Genomic DNA, 17,782 nt, shown 5'->3' with positions numbered 1-17,782 from the left:
GACGCCGACCTGGGAGAAACTACGGGTGCGTCCGCAGAGGAGCTGAGCCCCGCCCGGAGCGGGCAGGGCACAGCTCGCGCGCCTGAGCGGAACCGGCGCTGGCCCTGTCCGCGCCGCGAGGTTAACGGGCGCCAGAGGTGGCAAGCGGAAGGTTAATGTGTCGCTCAGCTCCTTTTCCTGGCCGTTCAGCCTCTCCTCGCCCCCTCTTCCTCCCGCTCTGCCCGGGCCCAGGTTTCCCCCTCGCCCTTCCCTCGACGTTACGCGTCCCCCGACGAAGCACCAGGAGCTCGGAATATTCGGGCTAAGCCGCGTTGATATAGATTTGAAACCTTTACAGAGTTCCAGTCAGCCGGCTGGGAAGTAGTCCCGGCCCGGCGCTCGGCCCCGCCCCTGCAGGGCGGAGGGACGCATCACGCAGGGGTGGGGAAGTCGGATCCGTGCGCAGGGTTGCTAAGGGTGAAACTTTTCATTGACTTTGCTCACTTCGGGCAGGGGCGCGGGAAGGAGCGGGTCGTCGGCGGGGAGAACCGAGTGGCTTGGGCGACGCGGGGCCAGAAGGGCAAGACCGTCCGCCGGCCACAGCCGGGACCGTCTTCCGTCCCGCGACACAAGCAACCCTCCGGTCCTCCAGCCTCGCGCCGTCGCCGCTGGCCGGCCCGCCCGCCCTCTGTCCCCCGCCGCTGAGCCCGACCTCCAAAAAGCTGAAAGAATTATTATTGAGATCATAGCCCATACTCCCCTCACTCGCTCCCCCATCCTCAACGAAGAAAAGGACACATCGGCTCCCGGGAAGGGAGAGCAACCTCCGCCCCGCGCCCAGGACCACCCTGGAGGAAGAAGCCGCCCCGCGGCCGGCACACCGCCCCGCCGCCGCGGAGACCCGAGTGAGTGAGTGGGGGGGCGTGCGGGCGGGGGGGCTCCCCCGAGACCCAACAGGCCCGACGCCTTCCCCTACCCCCGCCCCACTCCCGCTCTCCGCTTTGGTGGACTCTCCACGTTGCTGTCGCCCCCCCTCTTACACCTGGCCAACATTTTCCGTTCCCCTTCCGCCTCCTCACTGGACCCCACCTTTTCCCCGTGCTCTTCTTTCCCTCACGTTTGCTCTCATCCTGGGGTATCCCAGAGCCCCTTTCTCTCCCTGTTCCAAGTGTGGCCACCTCCTGGGTGCGGTGCATTTCCTCCCTTTTCCCTCCGTTCTTCATATCCTAGAGAGTCGCTAGATTTTCCTCGTTCCCCGCGAAAACATAACTCCCACCACCATTAAATAAAATCAGAAGAAGGAAGGGGATCCAGGCCTTGTTTTTCTGCTTTTCCCGTGTGCGGGGTAGGAGGGTGGTAATAATTAATAGGGCTTATTTTTGGCCCTGTGGAGCCTGAGGGATGGAGGGTGGACACCCCCCTTTTGGACCGGTCAGTGGTGACTGTCCTCTGGCCGCCGAGCCAGAATTTACCATTTGGCTTTAGCTCTTTATCCACGTTAGTGTTTTAAGGGGAAACTGGGCGGAAAAAAGTACCCTTACAGCAGTATCAGTGAGTGGATTCAGGTTGACCCTGGTGAGGTGCCTGGGAGGAAGAGCCTTACTCCTAAGCTCCTGTCCAGAGGATGGACTGTGCCCTTGACCAGAAAGGGAGGGGGAGGAGGAGGGAACAGAGAGAGGAGGGGCAGCTGGCAGCCCTTTCCCACCCCCTAGAGGAACCAGAACCCCACACAGTAGGCGTCAACTCGTGGGCTAGCCGAGGGGGGTCCCTGGTGTCTGCTCGGTATCTAACCTTTCTTTTCTTCTTCCTGCCCACCCTACCGTGGGAGTGGGTCCCTCATCTTTGATTTAACCGCAGAAAAACATCCCTATTGCTTTCTTGGGTGCCTGCCCCCATCCCCCTCTTAAGCGGAGGGGGAGAGAAGCTTGTGTGGGAGGAAGGATTAGGGAGGTTTAACACCCTGCAGAGGAGCTTTGCCGAGGATCTGGTAAGTCTGGTCAATAGAGCAGGCCTTGCAGCGGAAGGAGACTCACAAACAATTTTTAAGTATTAGAAAATGCTGTCAGATGTACAGTTTTTTCTTCCCTGGCTGGGAACTCTTTCCCATTACCTAGCCGGGTCTGGTTACTCGGACTTGGATTAGAAGAGGGGTGAGGCTTGGGCCCTGCTGGCGTCGGGCCTTCTGATTGTCCGCCCGGCGCCTCCCCGCAGCTTAAAACTGGGAATTTCTTTGGCCGAGAGGACGGGAGAACTGGGTTTATTCCTGCCGTTCCATTCCTGGTTGTGAGGTGCTACAGCGGAGCCCGCTGGGCGTTAAGTGAAAAGGCTCTTTCTCTTTGAATCCGCCGTCCCTACAGCAACTCCAAAGGGAAACCACCCAGCCCAAGGAATACAGATTAAGTGGCAGGGGTTTGGGGAGAGGGAGGGATGTGACTCCTATCTATCCCGGCCTACCGCCTTCACCCAGAAAAAACTCATTAGAAGCTGTTAATTCAACGGTCTTGCGAGGCAGTGAAGAGAGAGGAAGAAAGAAGAGTTCAGTTTTTCGGGAAGCCGAGACATGGATATGGTGGGCGACACAATACGGGGAGTAGGCCTTATGGGTAGAATTTATATAAAATGTATTAGGCGGTGGGCGGGGGAGGGGGGGGGGGGCGCCAGTCTGCCACAACGCGCATGTGCATCGGAAACTTTTCCTCGGTTCTCCCACCCTCCTCCAGCTCCCCTTACTGGGCATGCGTAGTTCCCCGGCTGAGTCTTCGCAAAGTACGCAGGGAAGTGTAGTGTGCAGAGAAAGTAGGTCGTTTGCTCCAACCTGAGCGTGAGGTTTCTGAAGACTACAATTCCCAGAGCGCAGAGTGCACCTTTGCCCCGGACCTCCCCGTGTATGTTGGGGTTCAGTCAAGTCTTCCTGGCTTCAGAGGAACCTGGAGAGGCCTAGAAAGGGCCCCCCTTTTTTTTTTTTTTTTGGCCGCCCAGCGGGGTTTTGTAGGATCTTAGTTCCCGACTGGGGATGGAACCCAGGACGTCGGCAGTCAGAGCAGGGAGTCCTAACCACTGGACTGCCAGGGAATTCCCAAAAGGGCCCTCTTAGTCGGAAGGAGTCTCGTAGTCAGACTTGGGCTTGCACAGTCCATGTTTTGGGGAGATGGTGTGGGACACTGGGGGGGGGTGCAGTCAGTTGGCACAAGTCCTGGTAGCCTTTCAACCACACCCACCCGTCTGCCACCGAGACCAGTGTGGTGGGGCCACCCCCTGTCCCGCCAGAGCCGGGCTCCCACTGCCCAGCACCCGGTCTGTGACACCTACTGGCCTTGTCAAAATTGAGGACCCTGAGTCCTCTTTCCACACTCATTTGAATCTGGTAGTGCTTGATTGTCCTATGATTTGGATGTTAAGGCTTGAGGTGCCTGAATATTTTACAGGTGCTCAGGGTTTGGGGGCCCAGTGGGTTCCCTCACTATCCCTCCTTTTCCCCTTTAAAACAACTTTTTCTTCCTAAAAACTGTCCTTCGAGTTTTTGTCAGAAGTTCTCTGGCGTCTCCATTTACCATATCGTTGACTTGCAGCCTCCTTTCAGCTTCTTTCTCCCCTCCCCCGTACGCGGGCCTCTCATTGTTGGTGGCCTCTCCCGTTGCGGAGCACAGGCTCCGGACGCGCAGGCTCAGCGGCTATGGCTCACGGGCCCATGCCGCTCCGCAGTATGTGGGATCTTCCCGGACCGGGGCACTAACCCGCGTCCCCTACATCGGCAGGCGGACTCTCGACCACTGCGCCACCACGGAAGCCCTCTTCCCCCTTTTTTGACATTCTCTTGAGCACTTACTCCTTTAAAACTCAACACAGGGATCTCAATCCAGGATGAACTTTGTTGCTGGAATTAAAGCAAATGAAGGAGGATAAGATTCTAAATAAAAGGGGACAGAATTTTACTCTCATATTTGCAACTTTTTAATATGTTGACAAAAGGTAGATTTTGCTGTTGTTAAGCACTTAGCCTTTATTTTTCTTTTTGCCACACTTCTGGCCTTTTGTGCCTGAGTCAGGGCTGGAGAAAGTCTTTGAGTCCTCTCCTGCGGCTTGACTTGAATCTACTTGTTCCTTTTATTGAAGGGTGGTTATTTTTAAGCTAATTTTACCACATTGTATGAATATTTAATTTATAAGCTCTAGAATTTGTCCAATAGCCTTAAAAAAATGAACAAACTGATGTGAGTGGTCACTCCTATCTTTAGTTAAAGACAGCACCAGTGCTTTAATCCTCTGTTCCGTAAGCTTCTTGAAGTCAAAATTAGAGCTTGAGCTGCTAGAGCAGAAAATCTCATTCTGGTTGTCCGTCGTTTTTATAAGGTTCCACCCCACAGCCATCTGGCCTGGCCTGTTCTCGAGTTGAAGAAGCGAAGGTGGCATTATCTACTTCTGATTTGTGCAGCAGCATCACTGAGGTATAAATTGGTGTGCCGCTTTTTTTTTTAATAAATTTATTTATTTATTACTTATTTAATTTTGGCTGCGTTGGGTCTTCGTTGCTGTGCGCAGGCTTTCTCGAGTTGCAGCGAGCGGGGGCTACTCTTCGTTGCAGTGCCTGGGCTTCTCATTGCGGTGGCTTCTCTCGTTGTGGAGCACGGGCTCTAGGCTCACGGGCTTCAGTAGTTGTGGCACGTGGGCTCAGTATTTGAGGCTCGTGGGCTCTAGAGCCGCAGGCTCGATAGTTGTGGCGCACGGGCTTAGTTGCTCTGCAGCATGTGGGATCTTCCCGGACCAGGACTCGAACCCGTATCCCATGCATTGGCAGGCGGATTCTCAACCACTGCGCCACCAGGGAAGCCCCTGGCGTGCAGCTTTAGTTGCTAATGCTGCAGAAAATGGTTAGCTGGGCAGGGCTGATGACAGTGATTCTATTGTATTTTGGGGTAGGAGGCTTATTTCCCAATGACTTTGGCCTGCATTTAAAATGCTCCCATTTTGAGGCCGAACTGTTCAGGGGAGGTGATTTAGAAGGCAGTTACGCAGCAGAGTTTGAGAAGGCATAGCAGGGTGCAGGAGCCCTTTGGACCACGTGGCATGCCAAGAGGCCATGTGGTTCCTTGGGAGAAGGGTCATATGTCATGTTCAAGTTTTACTTTTCAAAAATACTTTGAAGACACTGTCTTTAACTCCAGGCCCATTCTTGGGAACCAGTGCCAACTTTCTTTACAACTTTTTAGTCTCATGTGTGTTGGACACGTCTAGTGGGCCACTGTGGCCCTTACAGGCCTTTGTTCTTGAGGGGAGGCCCATGGTCCTGGTAGCTATCTTTGCATCTGGTGATGAATCCAATCCTCGTAAACAGAAAGCTCCTTATCTTTATCATTCTCCTTCTCTTTAAACCTAGAAGGACCCTGGAATTGATCTTTGGCGACCAGGAATAGACATCTGAACACACATGGAGATTGTCTGTATTGGAGGCTGGGATAGATGGGGAGAAAAGAGTCACCTGAATCCTGAGCCTCCCTGTGGAGGGCTCAGGAGAGGCCATGCTCGTGGCACTTCTTTTGGTGCCCCACGTGACCCTTTGTCTACTCAGACCTGAAGTGAGGGAGGGGCTAGACATGGCCGGCGTCATCAGATACTCCACATTAACCCAGTGCGTTTTCTCTGATACTCACCCCGGAGAGCTTTGCCTGAGGGTTCCGTCCTTAAAACGCCCTGGGGAGCCATGGTCCCAGGCCGTAGCCAGTTGGGTCAGGTGTTCCGAAAGCTCAAGATCCTCAAGCCTAGAATTAGCACCTGGATACTGTGTGCTGGACCCAGAAGGGATTTTAATCGAAATCCAGCTCCAGGGACAAAAGATGCCCTTGACGGATAGTGGATCAGTCTTGTCTCTGTGCTGAGCTCAGCAGCACATTCTCACCCAGAGGTCTGGTTAGGAACATTTTCTGGCTCTGTCGGCCCTCAAAGATGGCCCTTTTCAGTTCAGTTCTCCTATGGCATGAACCTGGATCTGCCCTTTTGGAGAAGGTGAGGCAATTAGGATCACTGGCTCTCAGGACCTCACAGATCATCTTCCTGAGAAATGAGGCTGGCCCAGACCTCAGGAATAAACCTTTTTGACCTCTGTGGATCTGGCTGTGAGAGAATCCCAAAATAACAAGCTGAGTGTTTATGTTGGACTGCCTCCTCTCCAGGGATCTCCAAACACGTGATGAATCTGGTCTGGTGCCAAGGACAGGTGGTCAGACAGTCCCTGGGAGACAGAGTGATGATGGGTCCCCAGCTGGAAGCTGTAGGGTGATGGAAAATTTCTTCTCTCTGCCCACCTCATCACCTACACTCTAGCCAGAAACTATAGAGATTTCCCTCAGGCCACACCGGTACTGCTCTTAAGGCTTTGTTGGCCTACAGGGCCCACTTCCCTCTCCTTTCCTCTGCTTCCCTAGGGCAGCCCCTAGTCAGTAGTTTCCTTGTTGGTCCAAGCCTCTGATTGTGATATAGGTCTTGACTTTTTCCTGGGGATCATGCCCCAGTCTCCATTCTTGGAGGCTGTCTGGATGGAAATGCTCGCCTTGGTTACACTGTTCTGCAAAAGAATCAGCTCTGCAAACCCAGAGTGAGCCAGAGCACACGCACACCCAGGGAACTCAGGATAACAAATTGGATGCGATTGGAGTCCTGGCCTCCCGTGAAAAGTTGGCAGTGCTGCTTTCTGTTCAGTGACCTGTATCCCTTTCCATTTAAGGGGTTGAAACTAAAGATTTTAAACTCCTGTCTTGGCCTGTGACAGTTTGGGAGTGGGACTTCACCGAGATATTGCAGAGACAAGTTAGCAAGAGCCTTCCCTTCTCCATCTGATTTAGGAGCTCGATTTTTTTGGTGTCACTCATAAAGTGACCTGAATTCTCAAAATAGTGGAAACCACAGTACCCCTGTTTCTTTAGAAGTACTTAAAAATATTTATCAAGTGCCGACTAAAATATCATGTTACTGATGAAACTAAGGCTCAGAAAAAAGGGACTTGCCCACAGTCACACATATAAACCTGTCACTAGTGCAGCAGAAATGGGACCCTGAGGCTATGTGATCCAAAGTTGGTGCTTTTCTGTCTGATGCCCACTGGCTTTCTGCATATCTACTCATGAAGCCTTTCTTTCTCATTTTTCAGCGTTGTCTGGAGCCCAAGGCTGCCCACCTTACATTTCCTACCACTGTCCTTGGCTTGTGCACGTGCCTGTGCTGATTCTCTGCCTAGGAAAGGACGATGCAGCTGGAGATCAAAGTGGCCCTGAACTTCATCATCTCCTACCTGTACAACAAGCTGCCCCGGCGCCGGGCAGACCTGTTCGGTGAGGAGCTAGAGCGACTCTTGAAAAAGAAATATGAAGGCCACTGGTACCCTGACAAGCCACTGAAGGGCTCTGGCTTCCGCTGTGTCCACATCGGGGAGATAGTGGACCCCGTGGTGGAGCTGGCCGCCAAGCGGAGTGGGCTGGCGGTGGAGGATGTGCGGGCCAACGTGCCCGAGGAGCTGAGTGTCTGGATCGACCCTTTCGAGGTGTCCTACCAGATTGGTGAGAAGGGGGCTGTGAAAGTGCTCTACCTGGATGACAGCGAGGGCTGTGTTGCCCCAGAGCTGGACAAGGAGATCAAGAGCAGCTTCAATCCCGATGCCCAGGTGTTTGTGCCCATCGGCAGCCAGGACAGCTCCCTGTCCAACTCCCCGTCACCGTCCTTTGGCCAGTCGCCCAGCCCCACCTTCATGCCCCGCTCCGCTCAGCCCATCACTTTTACCACCGCCTCCTTCGCAGCCACCAAGTTTGGCTCCACCAAGATGAAGAAGGGGGGCGGGGCAGCAGGTGGGGGGGCGGGGGGCGGGGCAAGTGGCCAGCCGATCCCCCAGCAGCAGCCCCGCATGGCCCGCTCTCCCACCAACAGCCTGCTGAAGCAGAAGAGCCTCTCTCTGTCTCTGCATTCACTGAACTTCATCGCCAACAACCCAGCCCCTCAGTCCCAGCTCTCACCCAATGCCAAGGAATTCGTGTACAACGGCGGTGGCTCTCCCAGCCTCTTCTGTGATGGGGCCGATGGCCAGGGCAGTGGCACCCCGGCCCCCTTCGGGGGCGGTGGGGCTGGCACCTGCAACAGCAGCAGCTTCGACATGGCCCAGGTGTTTGGAGGTGGCGCCAACAGCCTCTTCTTGGAGAAGGCGCCCTTCGTGGAAGGCCTCAGCTACAACCTGAACACCATGCAGTATCCCAGCCAGCCGTTTCAGCCCGTCGTGCTGGCCAACTGACTGCCCACCTGCCCACGGGGCCAGGAGCACCCAAGACCACAGAAAAGAGAAAGGAAAGGAAAGGCCAAAAAAAAGAGGAAAAGAAAAATACACAAAAAGATTTCCAGTCTTCTCACTCTAACTTCTAGAAACATGACCCAGGCCGGGCATGGAGTGGGAGGGGCCCCTGAAGCACTGAACAGTGTTTAGCTCAGCCCCCTGCTGCTCTCCTGCCTGCCTCCGATTTATTCGGTTGGTTTGGGTTTTATATTTCTTTTTCTTTTTTTCTTTTTTACATGTAGTTTTCTATATAACATCTTTAATTAGTGGCTTCCTGTGCTAAGAATGGTCCAGATGTGAATTGCTGCTCCCTGCTCCCTCCCTCCCTCCCTCTCTCCCTCTCTCCCTCCCTCCTTCGCATGCCTGGTTTAGGGTTGGTGTGTCCCAGCTCACAGGGAAGGAAGACAGTGGCTGGGGCCTGGCCCTCCTCAGAACAGGGAGAGACTGCCCCGTGTCACTGTCTTCATCACCCAGCTGTCCTCTCACTCAGAGCCATCCAACCTCAGCAGGCCTGCTCGGGCCCTGCCACCCAGATAGGTCTGACTCCAGCCCCCGCTTCCTCTCAGGCCTGGGCCCTAGGGAGCTGCCAGCTGGCCACTTGACACCCTCCCCCTAGAGCTGAAGTCTGTGACTCCAGGGAGGTTAGCACTCTGTCTGGTGTCCCTTTCATCTCTGTCCTGTGGCCCCATGCCACCATTCCCACCTGGCCCAGACCATCACCGAGGCCCTGGAGACCCAGCCATTGGCACATGTGGCCTCTCTCATGTAGCCCCTTCTTTCCTGGGCCTGAGTTCTTGGGTAGGGAGGTGGGGTGAGTGTAGGTGTGCGTGTGCATGCGTGCGTGCGTGATTTGCTCTCCTGTTTTAAAGGATTCCGAGCCATGTGAAACTTCCCCTCTGGGTGTGATTCTGGGTCGCAGCAAGTGTTTATTTATGTGTGAGGGTGGGGAATGCACTGGGGGTGGGTTGTCAGTCCTTTTGTGGGGTGCTTCACGTGGTGGCGCCAGACTGGCTGAGCCTGACGCTTCCAGAGGAAAGCACTGCAGAAGGAACTGGTTTCCAGACTGCGGAGGGATCTGCACTTTTGTTTTTGACCAAAAAAAAAAAAAAAAAAAAAGGTTAGCAGTGAGGGGCTGAGGGAATGCCCAGCCTCTGATACCTAAGAGAAGTCCCTGGACTCGGACCCTCCTATTGTGTGACCTTAGCCCAGGGTGGGAAACGCTTACCTGAGCGCCCTGGGGGGTGGGAGTTTTGGGTCAGTGCCTGGAGTGGGCAGTCCAAAGCCTTGAATTGAGACTTTGGTCTTTTGGCTGTAGATGTCGCTTTAATACATTTCTTCCCCTGCCTGCTTGAGAACCTCTTGGTACCTCTTGCCATCCCCTCACTGTCTGACCCAGGCCCACTGGGCCCAATGCTGATCTCGAGCAGGCTGGGCTGGACAGGCGCTTGGCCACGGCAGGCGCTGTGTCTGGATTCTTGAAGAGCCCTCCCCACCTCTGCTGGAGAGAATTTACCTTGACCCAACCCTAGTGGGCTAGCTTCCACGCCATGACGCTTTGGCAAGTGGGCACGTAGCATCAGGGCCCCCATCACCAAAACCTTTGGCACCCCACCCTCTCCTCCCAGTGACCCCAAGTTGGCAACTGCTGTGGCAGCGGATCCGGCCCAGACGGACACTGCCAGCCTCCTCTCCCTGCAGTGGGCACCAGCTCTACCTCCCCGCGCGGGGCAGTGCCCTGGCTCCTTGGCCCGGCACCGTCTGTCCCCCCTAGACTTCTCAGGGGCCAGCCCCGTCTGGGCCACCCTCTCCCGAGCCCTCAGCTCCCGCACAGGTGACAGGCCCAGGCTGCTCTCTGGGAAAGGTTGGATGCTGCCTTATGCCCCCTTCCAGCCCCTCTTCCCCCACTCATGCACACAGGCACCCACCACACCCTGGGCGGCTTGTTCCTCACCACATACAGGGAGGGGGAGACCAACCCCTTAGTGTCTTTTGAAATACGAAGAAAAATGTGTGATCAGGAGCGTGACTCCTGTGCTGGGCTCTTGGGCCCACCTCAGTCTGTCTCAAATCTAGGCATTTTTGCTTCAACTTTATTTTTTTTTTTAAGAAAACAAAACAAAAATCTGCACTAATTTACCTGGTTTCATAGGAAAACTTTTTTTTTTTATTTTTTACATTTTTTGGTGTCCGTTTGTATTGAATAATTTGCTACATTTGTAAAATGTAAGAGGTATATATAATATATGTATATTTCTAACGTAAAGGTAATTTTTTTCTTTTCAAGATTTTTTCTTAAGAGGAGAGAAAGATATTTTTTCAGGAAAAACAAACTTTAAAATAAAAAAAGAGGAGAATAAAACCTATTTCTCCCCTTTCCCCATCCTCTCTCTGTCTACCCCCTTTCCCAGGAACAAGTCAAAAGGTGGATCGTCTTGTAAAGGAAGTAAACTTTTAGTCCAGAATGATGTCTTTTTCTCAGTGCAGTGAGCTGTAGATTCTCTAGTTTGACCCCTGGGGATGGGAAGGGGGGCACTGAGGCAACATGGAGAGGAGCTCGCGGGAGCAGGGTAATGAATTTGTTTTCTTTAGTGAAGGAGGAATACAATCAAGTGTTTTGTATTCAGAATGTTGTGCAATATTTTGGAATGGAACATTGGTGTGTTTAGAGATTTAGTTTAAAAACAAAACAAAAAGATTGATCAAATCTGTACAGTTTATATTGTTCCAGATTTTTTTAAGTTTGTATTAAAAGCATGATATATAATAACCTTCTGCTTGCTCCCTGCTTGTTTTGTTTCTGGGGCCCCTTTTGGGATGGGGAGAGTTGGAGTGACCCAGCCCCTGTGAACCTCACGAAACGATTAGTCATCCTCACCTGACCCCTGGGTGGGCACAGTGTCACAGGGCCCTTTTACCACCTCTCCCCTCGGCCCAGGACACTTCCCCGGGTGCCCATTCCCACAGGGCCTTTTCCACACGGAAGCAGGTTCCATGAGGTTGGGAACTGCCCCGCTCCCTCTGCTGACAGGTGGTGAGAACAGGACACGCCTCTTCTGGTATTTGGCCATCAGAGACCACTAGACCCTTAGGAGTGGGCAAGGATGAGAAGAGCCTACCTAGGTCAGGTTCCATCCAAAAACCTGGTGCTTAGACTCTCGACCCTTCTCTTGGCTGGGCAATTCTGGAGCTGTTTCAGGGTTGACGTGGCCTGCCTGAGCCCGGGGCTAGGGAGGAAATCAGCGTCTCCTCCCTCTTCCTTGGTACCTGGGGCCCCTCCCCAGCAGTGATGCACATCAGCCTCGCAAGGCCCAAGGGTTGAAGATGTCAGCTAGGTATTTGTTCAATCTGATTTTACACTCACAACAACCTGGTGATAACAGGTATTATCTCCATGGTACAACTGAGAAATGGGCTCCAAGTTAGATTACCTGCAAAATTCATAAAACTAGTAAGTGGGGAAGCTGAGATTTTGCCCCATGTGTGACCTTTTCATGTATAAAACTGTGGAAACTGCTATGGAAGAGTGCCACTGGGGTGTGGGGGGAGGGCTGCCACTGGGTGTGGGAGAGGTGACAGGCCTGGGGGATGCCACCTCCATCCAGGCTGGGGCAGGGGGCAAGCAGCTCTTCTGGGGCATCAAAAGGACCGGCGTTTCCTCAGGCCCCTCACCCCCCAAACAGGCCAACACCGATCCCTCCCCACCCAAGTGTGTGAACTGGGCCTAGAAGCTCTCAGGCCAGACATCCCACATCTGCACAAGGTCCCAGGAGCCCTTGATGTCTGGCCCCTCCATGGACCGCTTCCTTCAACAGAGCCTGTCGAGGAGAGAGAGGCCCCAGTCCAGGATGCCCAGGCCCTGGCAGAGCTCTCCCTTTCCTCTGCCCTGGCAGGGAGAAGCCCAGCCTGTCTCAGTGTCCCTGTGCACAGGTTGCCCATTGCCTGTGGGCCCCAGGTCCCCTCACATACTCATTCCTATTTATGTTAATATAAATAAAACACCTAGCACAGGTTCTACTAGAGTAGAGGCCCATACCCACTCCCACTCACCCATACCCACTCACTCATTCCCACTCCCTGTGCACGTGCCAGGGAGCTGACAGGCCTAGGGGAGGCCCAGCTCAGGTGCCGAGATCGCCTTCCCGGCCAGCCCCTCCAGCTGAAAGAACAGAGAGTCCGGGTTTGAACAAACCTCCAAATTCTCCATGGCTCAGGCACAGAAATGATTCATTCATACGTTCTTGCCTCCATTTATTCACCAATTGCTGGCTCTGAAGGGGTGCAGTGGGAGACCTGGGGGTAAGGAGAGAAAGAACATTCTGGTAGACTCAGAGTTCCTTGGAAAAAAGGCTCACTTATTCACAAACACTCCATGAGCACCCACTGCCTGCCTGGGGAGCACAGGTGGGACAGCAGTTACAGGAGAGGTGTATACAGGGGGCCTGGGAGCCCAGGGATCAGGAGGCAAAGAAGAGCCAGGAAGGAGAAAAGCAAGACCAAGTCCCCTCCCCAGGGAACGTGTCAGGAGGGCGCCCATCAGGGAAGAGTCTAGACTCTGCTCCCTGAGAAAACAAGGATTCCAATCCCAGCCCTGCCGCTCCTGAGCTGGGTGACCTCAAGCAACCACTCCACCTACTCAGGCGTCTCAGTTCTCTCACCTCTAAAATGGGTATAATAATTACACCTACTTGTGAAGATTAAATGAAACAGTGAGTGGAAAATGCTGAGCACCGTAGCTGGCCCAGAATAGATGACAAGTACCATTTCATCAGCAGGGCCATAATCATTCATCCTCAAACACCAGCAGCCAGCCCAGTCCTGGATGCTTCCTTGAATCAGCAAACAGGTCGAAACCCAACCCTGCCAACAGCGGGACCAGGCTGGGGTGGAAAAGGAAACTCCATTCTCAAAGCAGACACTAGGCTGGCCCCCAGTCTGCCCTCTGCAAGAGTGGGAAGCTGCTTGTCCCCCAGCAAGGTAGCATCCTGGGACGTATACTAATCACCCTCAAAATAGTTTCTCCTGGAGAACAGATGGGTGGGTAGGGGTGAGTCATGGTGGCAGGAGAACCCTGCTCCATTCGTCACTGCTTGCCTGAGTCAGCACCCGCCCTTGGGCCAAGGGGATGCCACTGTCTGGTCCCCTCACTGCCACCTCCCCCAAGTGAGTCATGGGGTGGAGGGGCACACTCTTGCCCTCCCTCCTCCTTTCCCTGGGTCTGGCCACTTCAGCCAAGTCCTGAGTGGGCAGGGCCTAAGGACAGGCTGGGACCAGCCAGGAAGTGTCCAAGCCCCTGGGTGACAGGAACCTGCTGATTTTCTGGGTTTTAATTTGGGGAATTTCACTGCCAGCGAGAGAAGTGGGTCCTCACAGCTGCCGACTCTGTGTAACCTCAAATATCTCTCTCCCCTCTTGACCTCTGTCCCATTTGTACGAGAGGCAGTGAGGCTAGGCGCCTGTCCAGCTAGGCCATTTGGGCTGGTCCCTGGGTCAGCACCGCTTCCTGCCCCACTGGCTCCTGAGCCCTGGTGAGGGCCCTGGAGGACCCTGTGCTGTGGCACCTTCCCCAGGGAGGGGAGAAAACAGTGATGGGCTGAGCGCTGGGTGGGACCATAGGGCTACCAGTCGAGACCCCCGCAGGCATGAGGACCTGATCAGAATACTGCTGACCTGTGGCAGGGCTGGTAAGGCCAAGCAGGAGAAGAGGCCTGGTCCAGCCACCTGGACATCTGGGTCCTGAGGCTGGCTCTGCCCTAACTGACTCCAGTAAATCACTCAACATTCAACGTTTACCATTCAACATGGAGGCCCCATAAGTGCTGGACACTGTTCCAGGCATCTTCCTGAAGTGATGTTCTAGGAACCACAAACAAATAAGTGAAGAATTTGTCAGATGGTGAGGATGTTCCACTAAGACAATCAAAACTGGTGATGGTAGCTAGTGACCAAGTGGCTCCTTGAGATTGGGCAGTTGGGGGAAGGCGAACCTTCCCAAGGAGGGGGCTTTCAACCCGCAATCTGAATTACAAGAGAATTGGCAGAGAGAGCAGAAGAGAGGTCAGCCACTCCCAAGGGCGAGGTAGAAAATAGTACGGTGTGCTCAGGGAATGAAAAGGCCAGCAGTAAACAAGAGACAGGCAAAGATGAGGTCAAAGAAGTCCTCAAGGCCGCATCATGGGCCCCATAGCCCAGGTGGCGAGCTGGGATCTAACCTCCAATGTGAGAGTTAAGTCTCTCATGCCCAGGTTGCTGCATCTGTGGCTAGGAGCAGAGATAGAGTTCTCTCACACATTCAATCAGCAAACCTCCCCAGAGCCCCTCCTCTGTGCGAGGTCCTGACCTGGGCCCTGGGCACGGGCCTGCTGGAGGACAGGGAGACTTCTAGTGGTAGAAAAGTGGAGTAGAAGACAGACCCAGGTCATTATGACTTCAACACCTTGATCAGATCCACGGCAGAAGGAAGGTCAGCGAGCCGCAGGAGGCTCCTATCCAGCCCCGGAAGGCTCTTCAGAGGGTTGATAGAAGCTCATGGGGGAGGAGCTATGGCCCAGCACACATGCCAAGTACTTCAGGCTGGGCTGGTACGATGGCACCTGGACTCTACATTGAGGGGCTCCAGGCGGTGGGCAGGGAGATGGGAAAAGAAACAAGACTCCTGAGCGGAGGAGCGAGGGGGTAAAGCCATGGGCACAGCAAGTGCAGATGACCCCCTTCACGGAGCCACAGAGATATCCAGGGGGCAGAAATGTAAAACTAAAACTATAAAATGTTTAAAAGAAAACAAAAGAGGGACTTCCCTGGTGGTCCCGTGGTTAAGATGCAGCGCTCCCACTTCAGGGGTGCAGGTTCGATCCTTGGTCTGGGAACTAAGGTCCTGCATGCTGCACAGCCAAAAAACAGAAGGAAAAAAAAACAACAAGAGAAAATATTTGTGATCTTTAGTTATGCAAAGATTTCTTAGATACGACTCCAAAAGAATGATCCATAAAAGAAAAGACTGATAAATTGGACTTCATCAAAATTCCCTTAGATACTGTTAAGAGAATAAAAAGACAAGCTATAGACTGGGAGAAAATGTAGGCAAAATACAGTCTTTGTAAAAGAGCTTTTATAGAGAAACTATGAAGAACTTTCAAAACTCAATTATACCATTTTACAGGATATACAAATATCAAATCACTACACTGTACACCTGAAACTAATATAATTTTGAAAGTCAGTTATATCTCGGGACTTCCCTTGCGGTCCAGTGGTAAAGAATCTACCTTACAATGTAGGTTCAATCCCTGGTCAGGGAACTAAGATCCCACATGTCCTGGGGCAACTAAGCCCACGTGCTACAACTACTGAGCTCTCGTGCCTCAACTGGAGAGCCTGTGTGCGGCAAACTACAGAGTCCACATGCTCTGGAACCTGTGCACCACAACGACAGAGCTCACACGCCCTGGGGCCTGCATGCCACAACTAGAGAAGAGAAAACTCAAACACCACAACTAGAGAGAAGCCCATGCACCACAACGAAAGATCCCACACGCCTCAGAAAAGATCCCGCATGCTGCACCTAAGCCCCATGCAGCCAAAAATAAATAAAATAAATAAATAAATCTTTAAAAAAAAGTCACTTACATCTCAATTTTTTTAAATCCTCAATTATAAGAAAACAAACAGCCTGTCCCTGGTGGCGCAGTGGTTAAGAATCTGCCTGCCAATGCAAGGGACATAGGTTCAAGCCCTGGCCCAGGAAGATCCCACATGCCGCAGAGCAACTAAGCCCATGCACCACATCTACTGAGCCTGTACTCTAGAGTCCGCAAGCCACAACTACTGAGCCCACGTGCCACAACTACTGAAGCCCGTGCGCCTAGAGCCCGTGCTCTGCAACAAGAGAAGCCACCACAATGAGAAGCCCGTGTACCGCAACCAAGAGTATCCCCCGCTCACCGCAACTAGAGAAAACCCGCGTGCAGCAACGAAGACCCAACACAGCCAAAAAGAAAGAACAAACAACGCAGCACAAAATTGGGAAAAGATTTGACTATATCAAAAGAAGATATATCGATGGCAAATAAGCACATGAAAAGATGTTCAACATCATTAGTCATTAGGAAAATGCAAACTAAAGCCACAATGAACACAACTATTAAAATAGCTAAAATTAAGGGACTTCCCTGGTGGTCCAGTGGGTAAGACTCCGCGCTCCCAATACAGGGGGCCTGGTTTCAATCCCTGGTCAGGGAACTACATCCTGCCTGCATGTTGCAACTAAGAGTCCATATGCCGCAACTAAGACCTGCTGCAGCCAAATAAATAAATAAACAGATTTTTTTTAAAAGTTAAATCAAATTGAACATTTGGAAAAATAATAAATGACTTTTTTTTTTTTTTTTTGCGGTACACGGGCCTCTCACTGCTGTGGCCTCTCCCGTTGCGGAGCACAGGATCCAGACATACAGGCTCAGCGGCCATGGCCCACGGGCCCAGCCGCTCCGCGGCACGTGGGATCCTCCCGGACCGGGGCACGAACCCGTGTCCCCCACATCGGCAGGCGGACTCTCAACCACTGCGCCACCAGGGAAGCCCAATAAATGATTTTAAAAATAGCTAAAATTAAAAAGAAAGGCCATACCATGTGTTACCGAAGATGTGGAGGAATTAGTAACTTTTATACACTGCTGGTGGGAATGTAAAATGGTACAACCACTTTGCAAATAATTTAGAAGCTTCTTTAAAAGTTAAACTTCTGGGGCCTCCCTGGTGGCGCAGTGGTAAAGAACTGCCTTACAATGCAGGGGACACAGGTTCAATCCCTGGTCAGGGAACTAAGATCCCACACGCCGCAGGGCAACTAAGCCCGAGTGCCACAACTACTGAGCTCGCACCTCAACTAAAGCCCACGTGCCGCAAAACTACAGAGCCCACACGCCCTGGAGCCTGCATGCCACAACTACAGAAGAGGAAAGCCGCACGCCACAACTAGAGAGAAGCCCGAGCGCCACAACGAAAGATCCCACATGCCTCAACGAAGATCCTGCGTGCCACAACTAAGACCCAATGCAGCCAAAAATAAATAAATAAAATTTAAAAATAGATATTTAATTTTTTAAAAAGTTAAACATCTACCTACAATATGATCCAGCCATCCCATTCCTATTCACCCGTAAGAAAAGGAAATAACTGTCCATACAAAGACTCGTACACAAATGTTCATAGCAGCTTTATGTGTTAGCCCTAAACTGTAAACAACCCAATGTCGTTCATGGGGAGAATGGCTGAACAAACTCTAGTACACCCACCCTATGGAATACTGCTTAGCAATAAAAGGAAATGAACTACTGGGACTTCCCTGGCAGTCCAGTGGTTAAGACTCTGTGCTTCCACTGCAGGGGGCCTGGGGTTGGATCCCTGGTGAGGGCACTAAGATCCCGCATGCCGCGTGGCACGGACAAAAAAATAAAAAATAAAAATAAAATAAAGACAAAAAAAAAAAGAAACGAACTA

The 17,782-nt window shown here is 52.6% G+C and overlaps 1 protein-coding gene across 4 annotated transcripts; it reads left to right on the top strand.

Annotated features, from left to right (window-relative positions):
• Window positions 1-487: 487 nt before the first annotated feature.
• Window positions 488-11,054, top strand: TOB2 (transducer of ERBB2, 2). 4 transcript variants are annotated; one of them, XM_082665754.1, is made up of 3 exons: window positions 488-884; window positions 4,330-4,424; window positions 7,121-11,054. In XM_082665754.1, exon 3 carries the CDS (start codon window positions 7,217-7,219, stop codon window positions 8,246-8,248), a length of 1,032 nt encoding a protein of 343 aa, XP_082521880.1. In that variant the 5' UTR covers window positions 488-884; window positions 4,330-4,424; window positions 7,121-7,216; the 3' UTR covers window positions 8,249-11,054. The 4 variants fall into 4 exon arrangements, with proteins under 4 accessions (XP_082521880.1, XP_082521882.1, XP_082521881.1 ...); XM_082665756.1 differs by having other exon boundaries at window positions 488-888; XM_082665755.1 differs by lacking the exon at window positions 4,330-4,424.
• The last annotated feature ends 6,728 nt before the right edge of the window (window positions 11,055-17,782 follow it).

This window comes from Grampus griseus (assembly GCF_964374135.1).
Source record: "Grampus griseus genome assembly, chromosome: 11".
Lineage (NCBI taxonomy): Eukaryota > Metazoa > Chordata > Mammalia > Artiodactyla > Delphinidae > Grampus > Grampus griseus.
The sequence above is the reverse complement of the archived record's forward strand: the minus strand, read 5'-3'. Positions and strand labels throughout refer to the sequence as shown.

What these genes read in the sequence shown, in the direction of transcription:
- TOB2 (XM_082665755.1), top strand. Translation starts at nt 7,217, where the DNA reads ATGCAGCTGGAGATCAAAGTGGCCCTGAACTTCATCATCTCCTACCTG.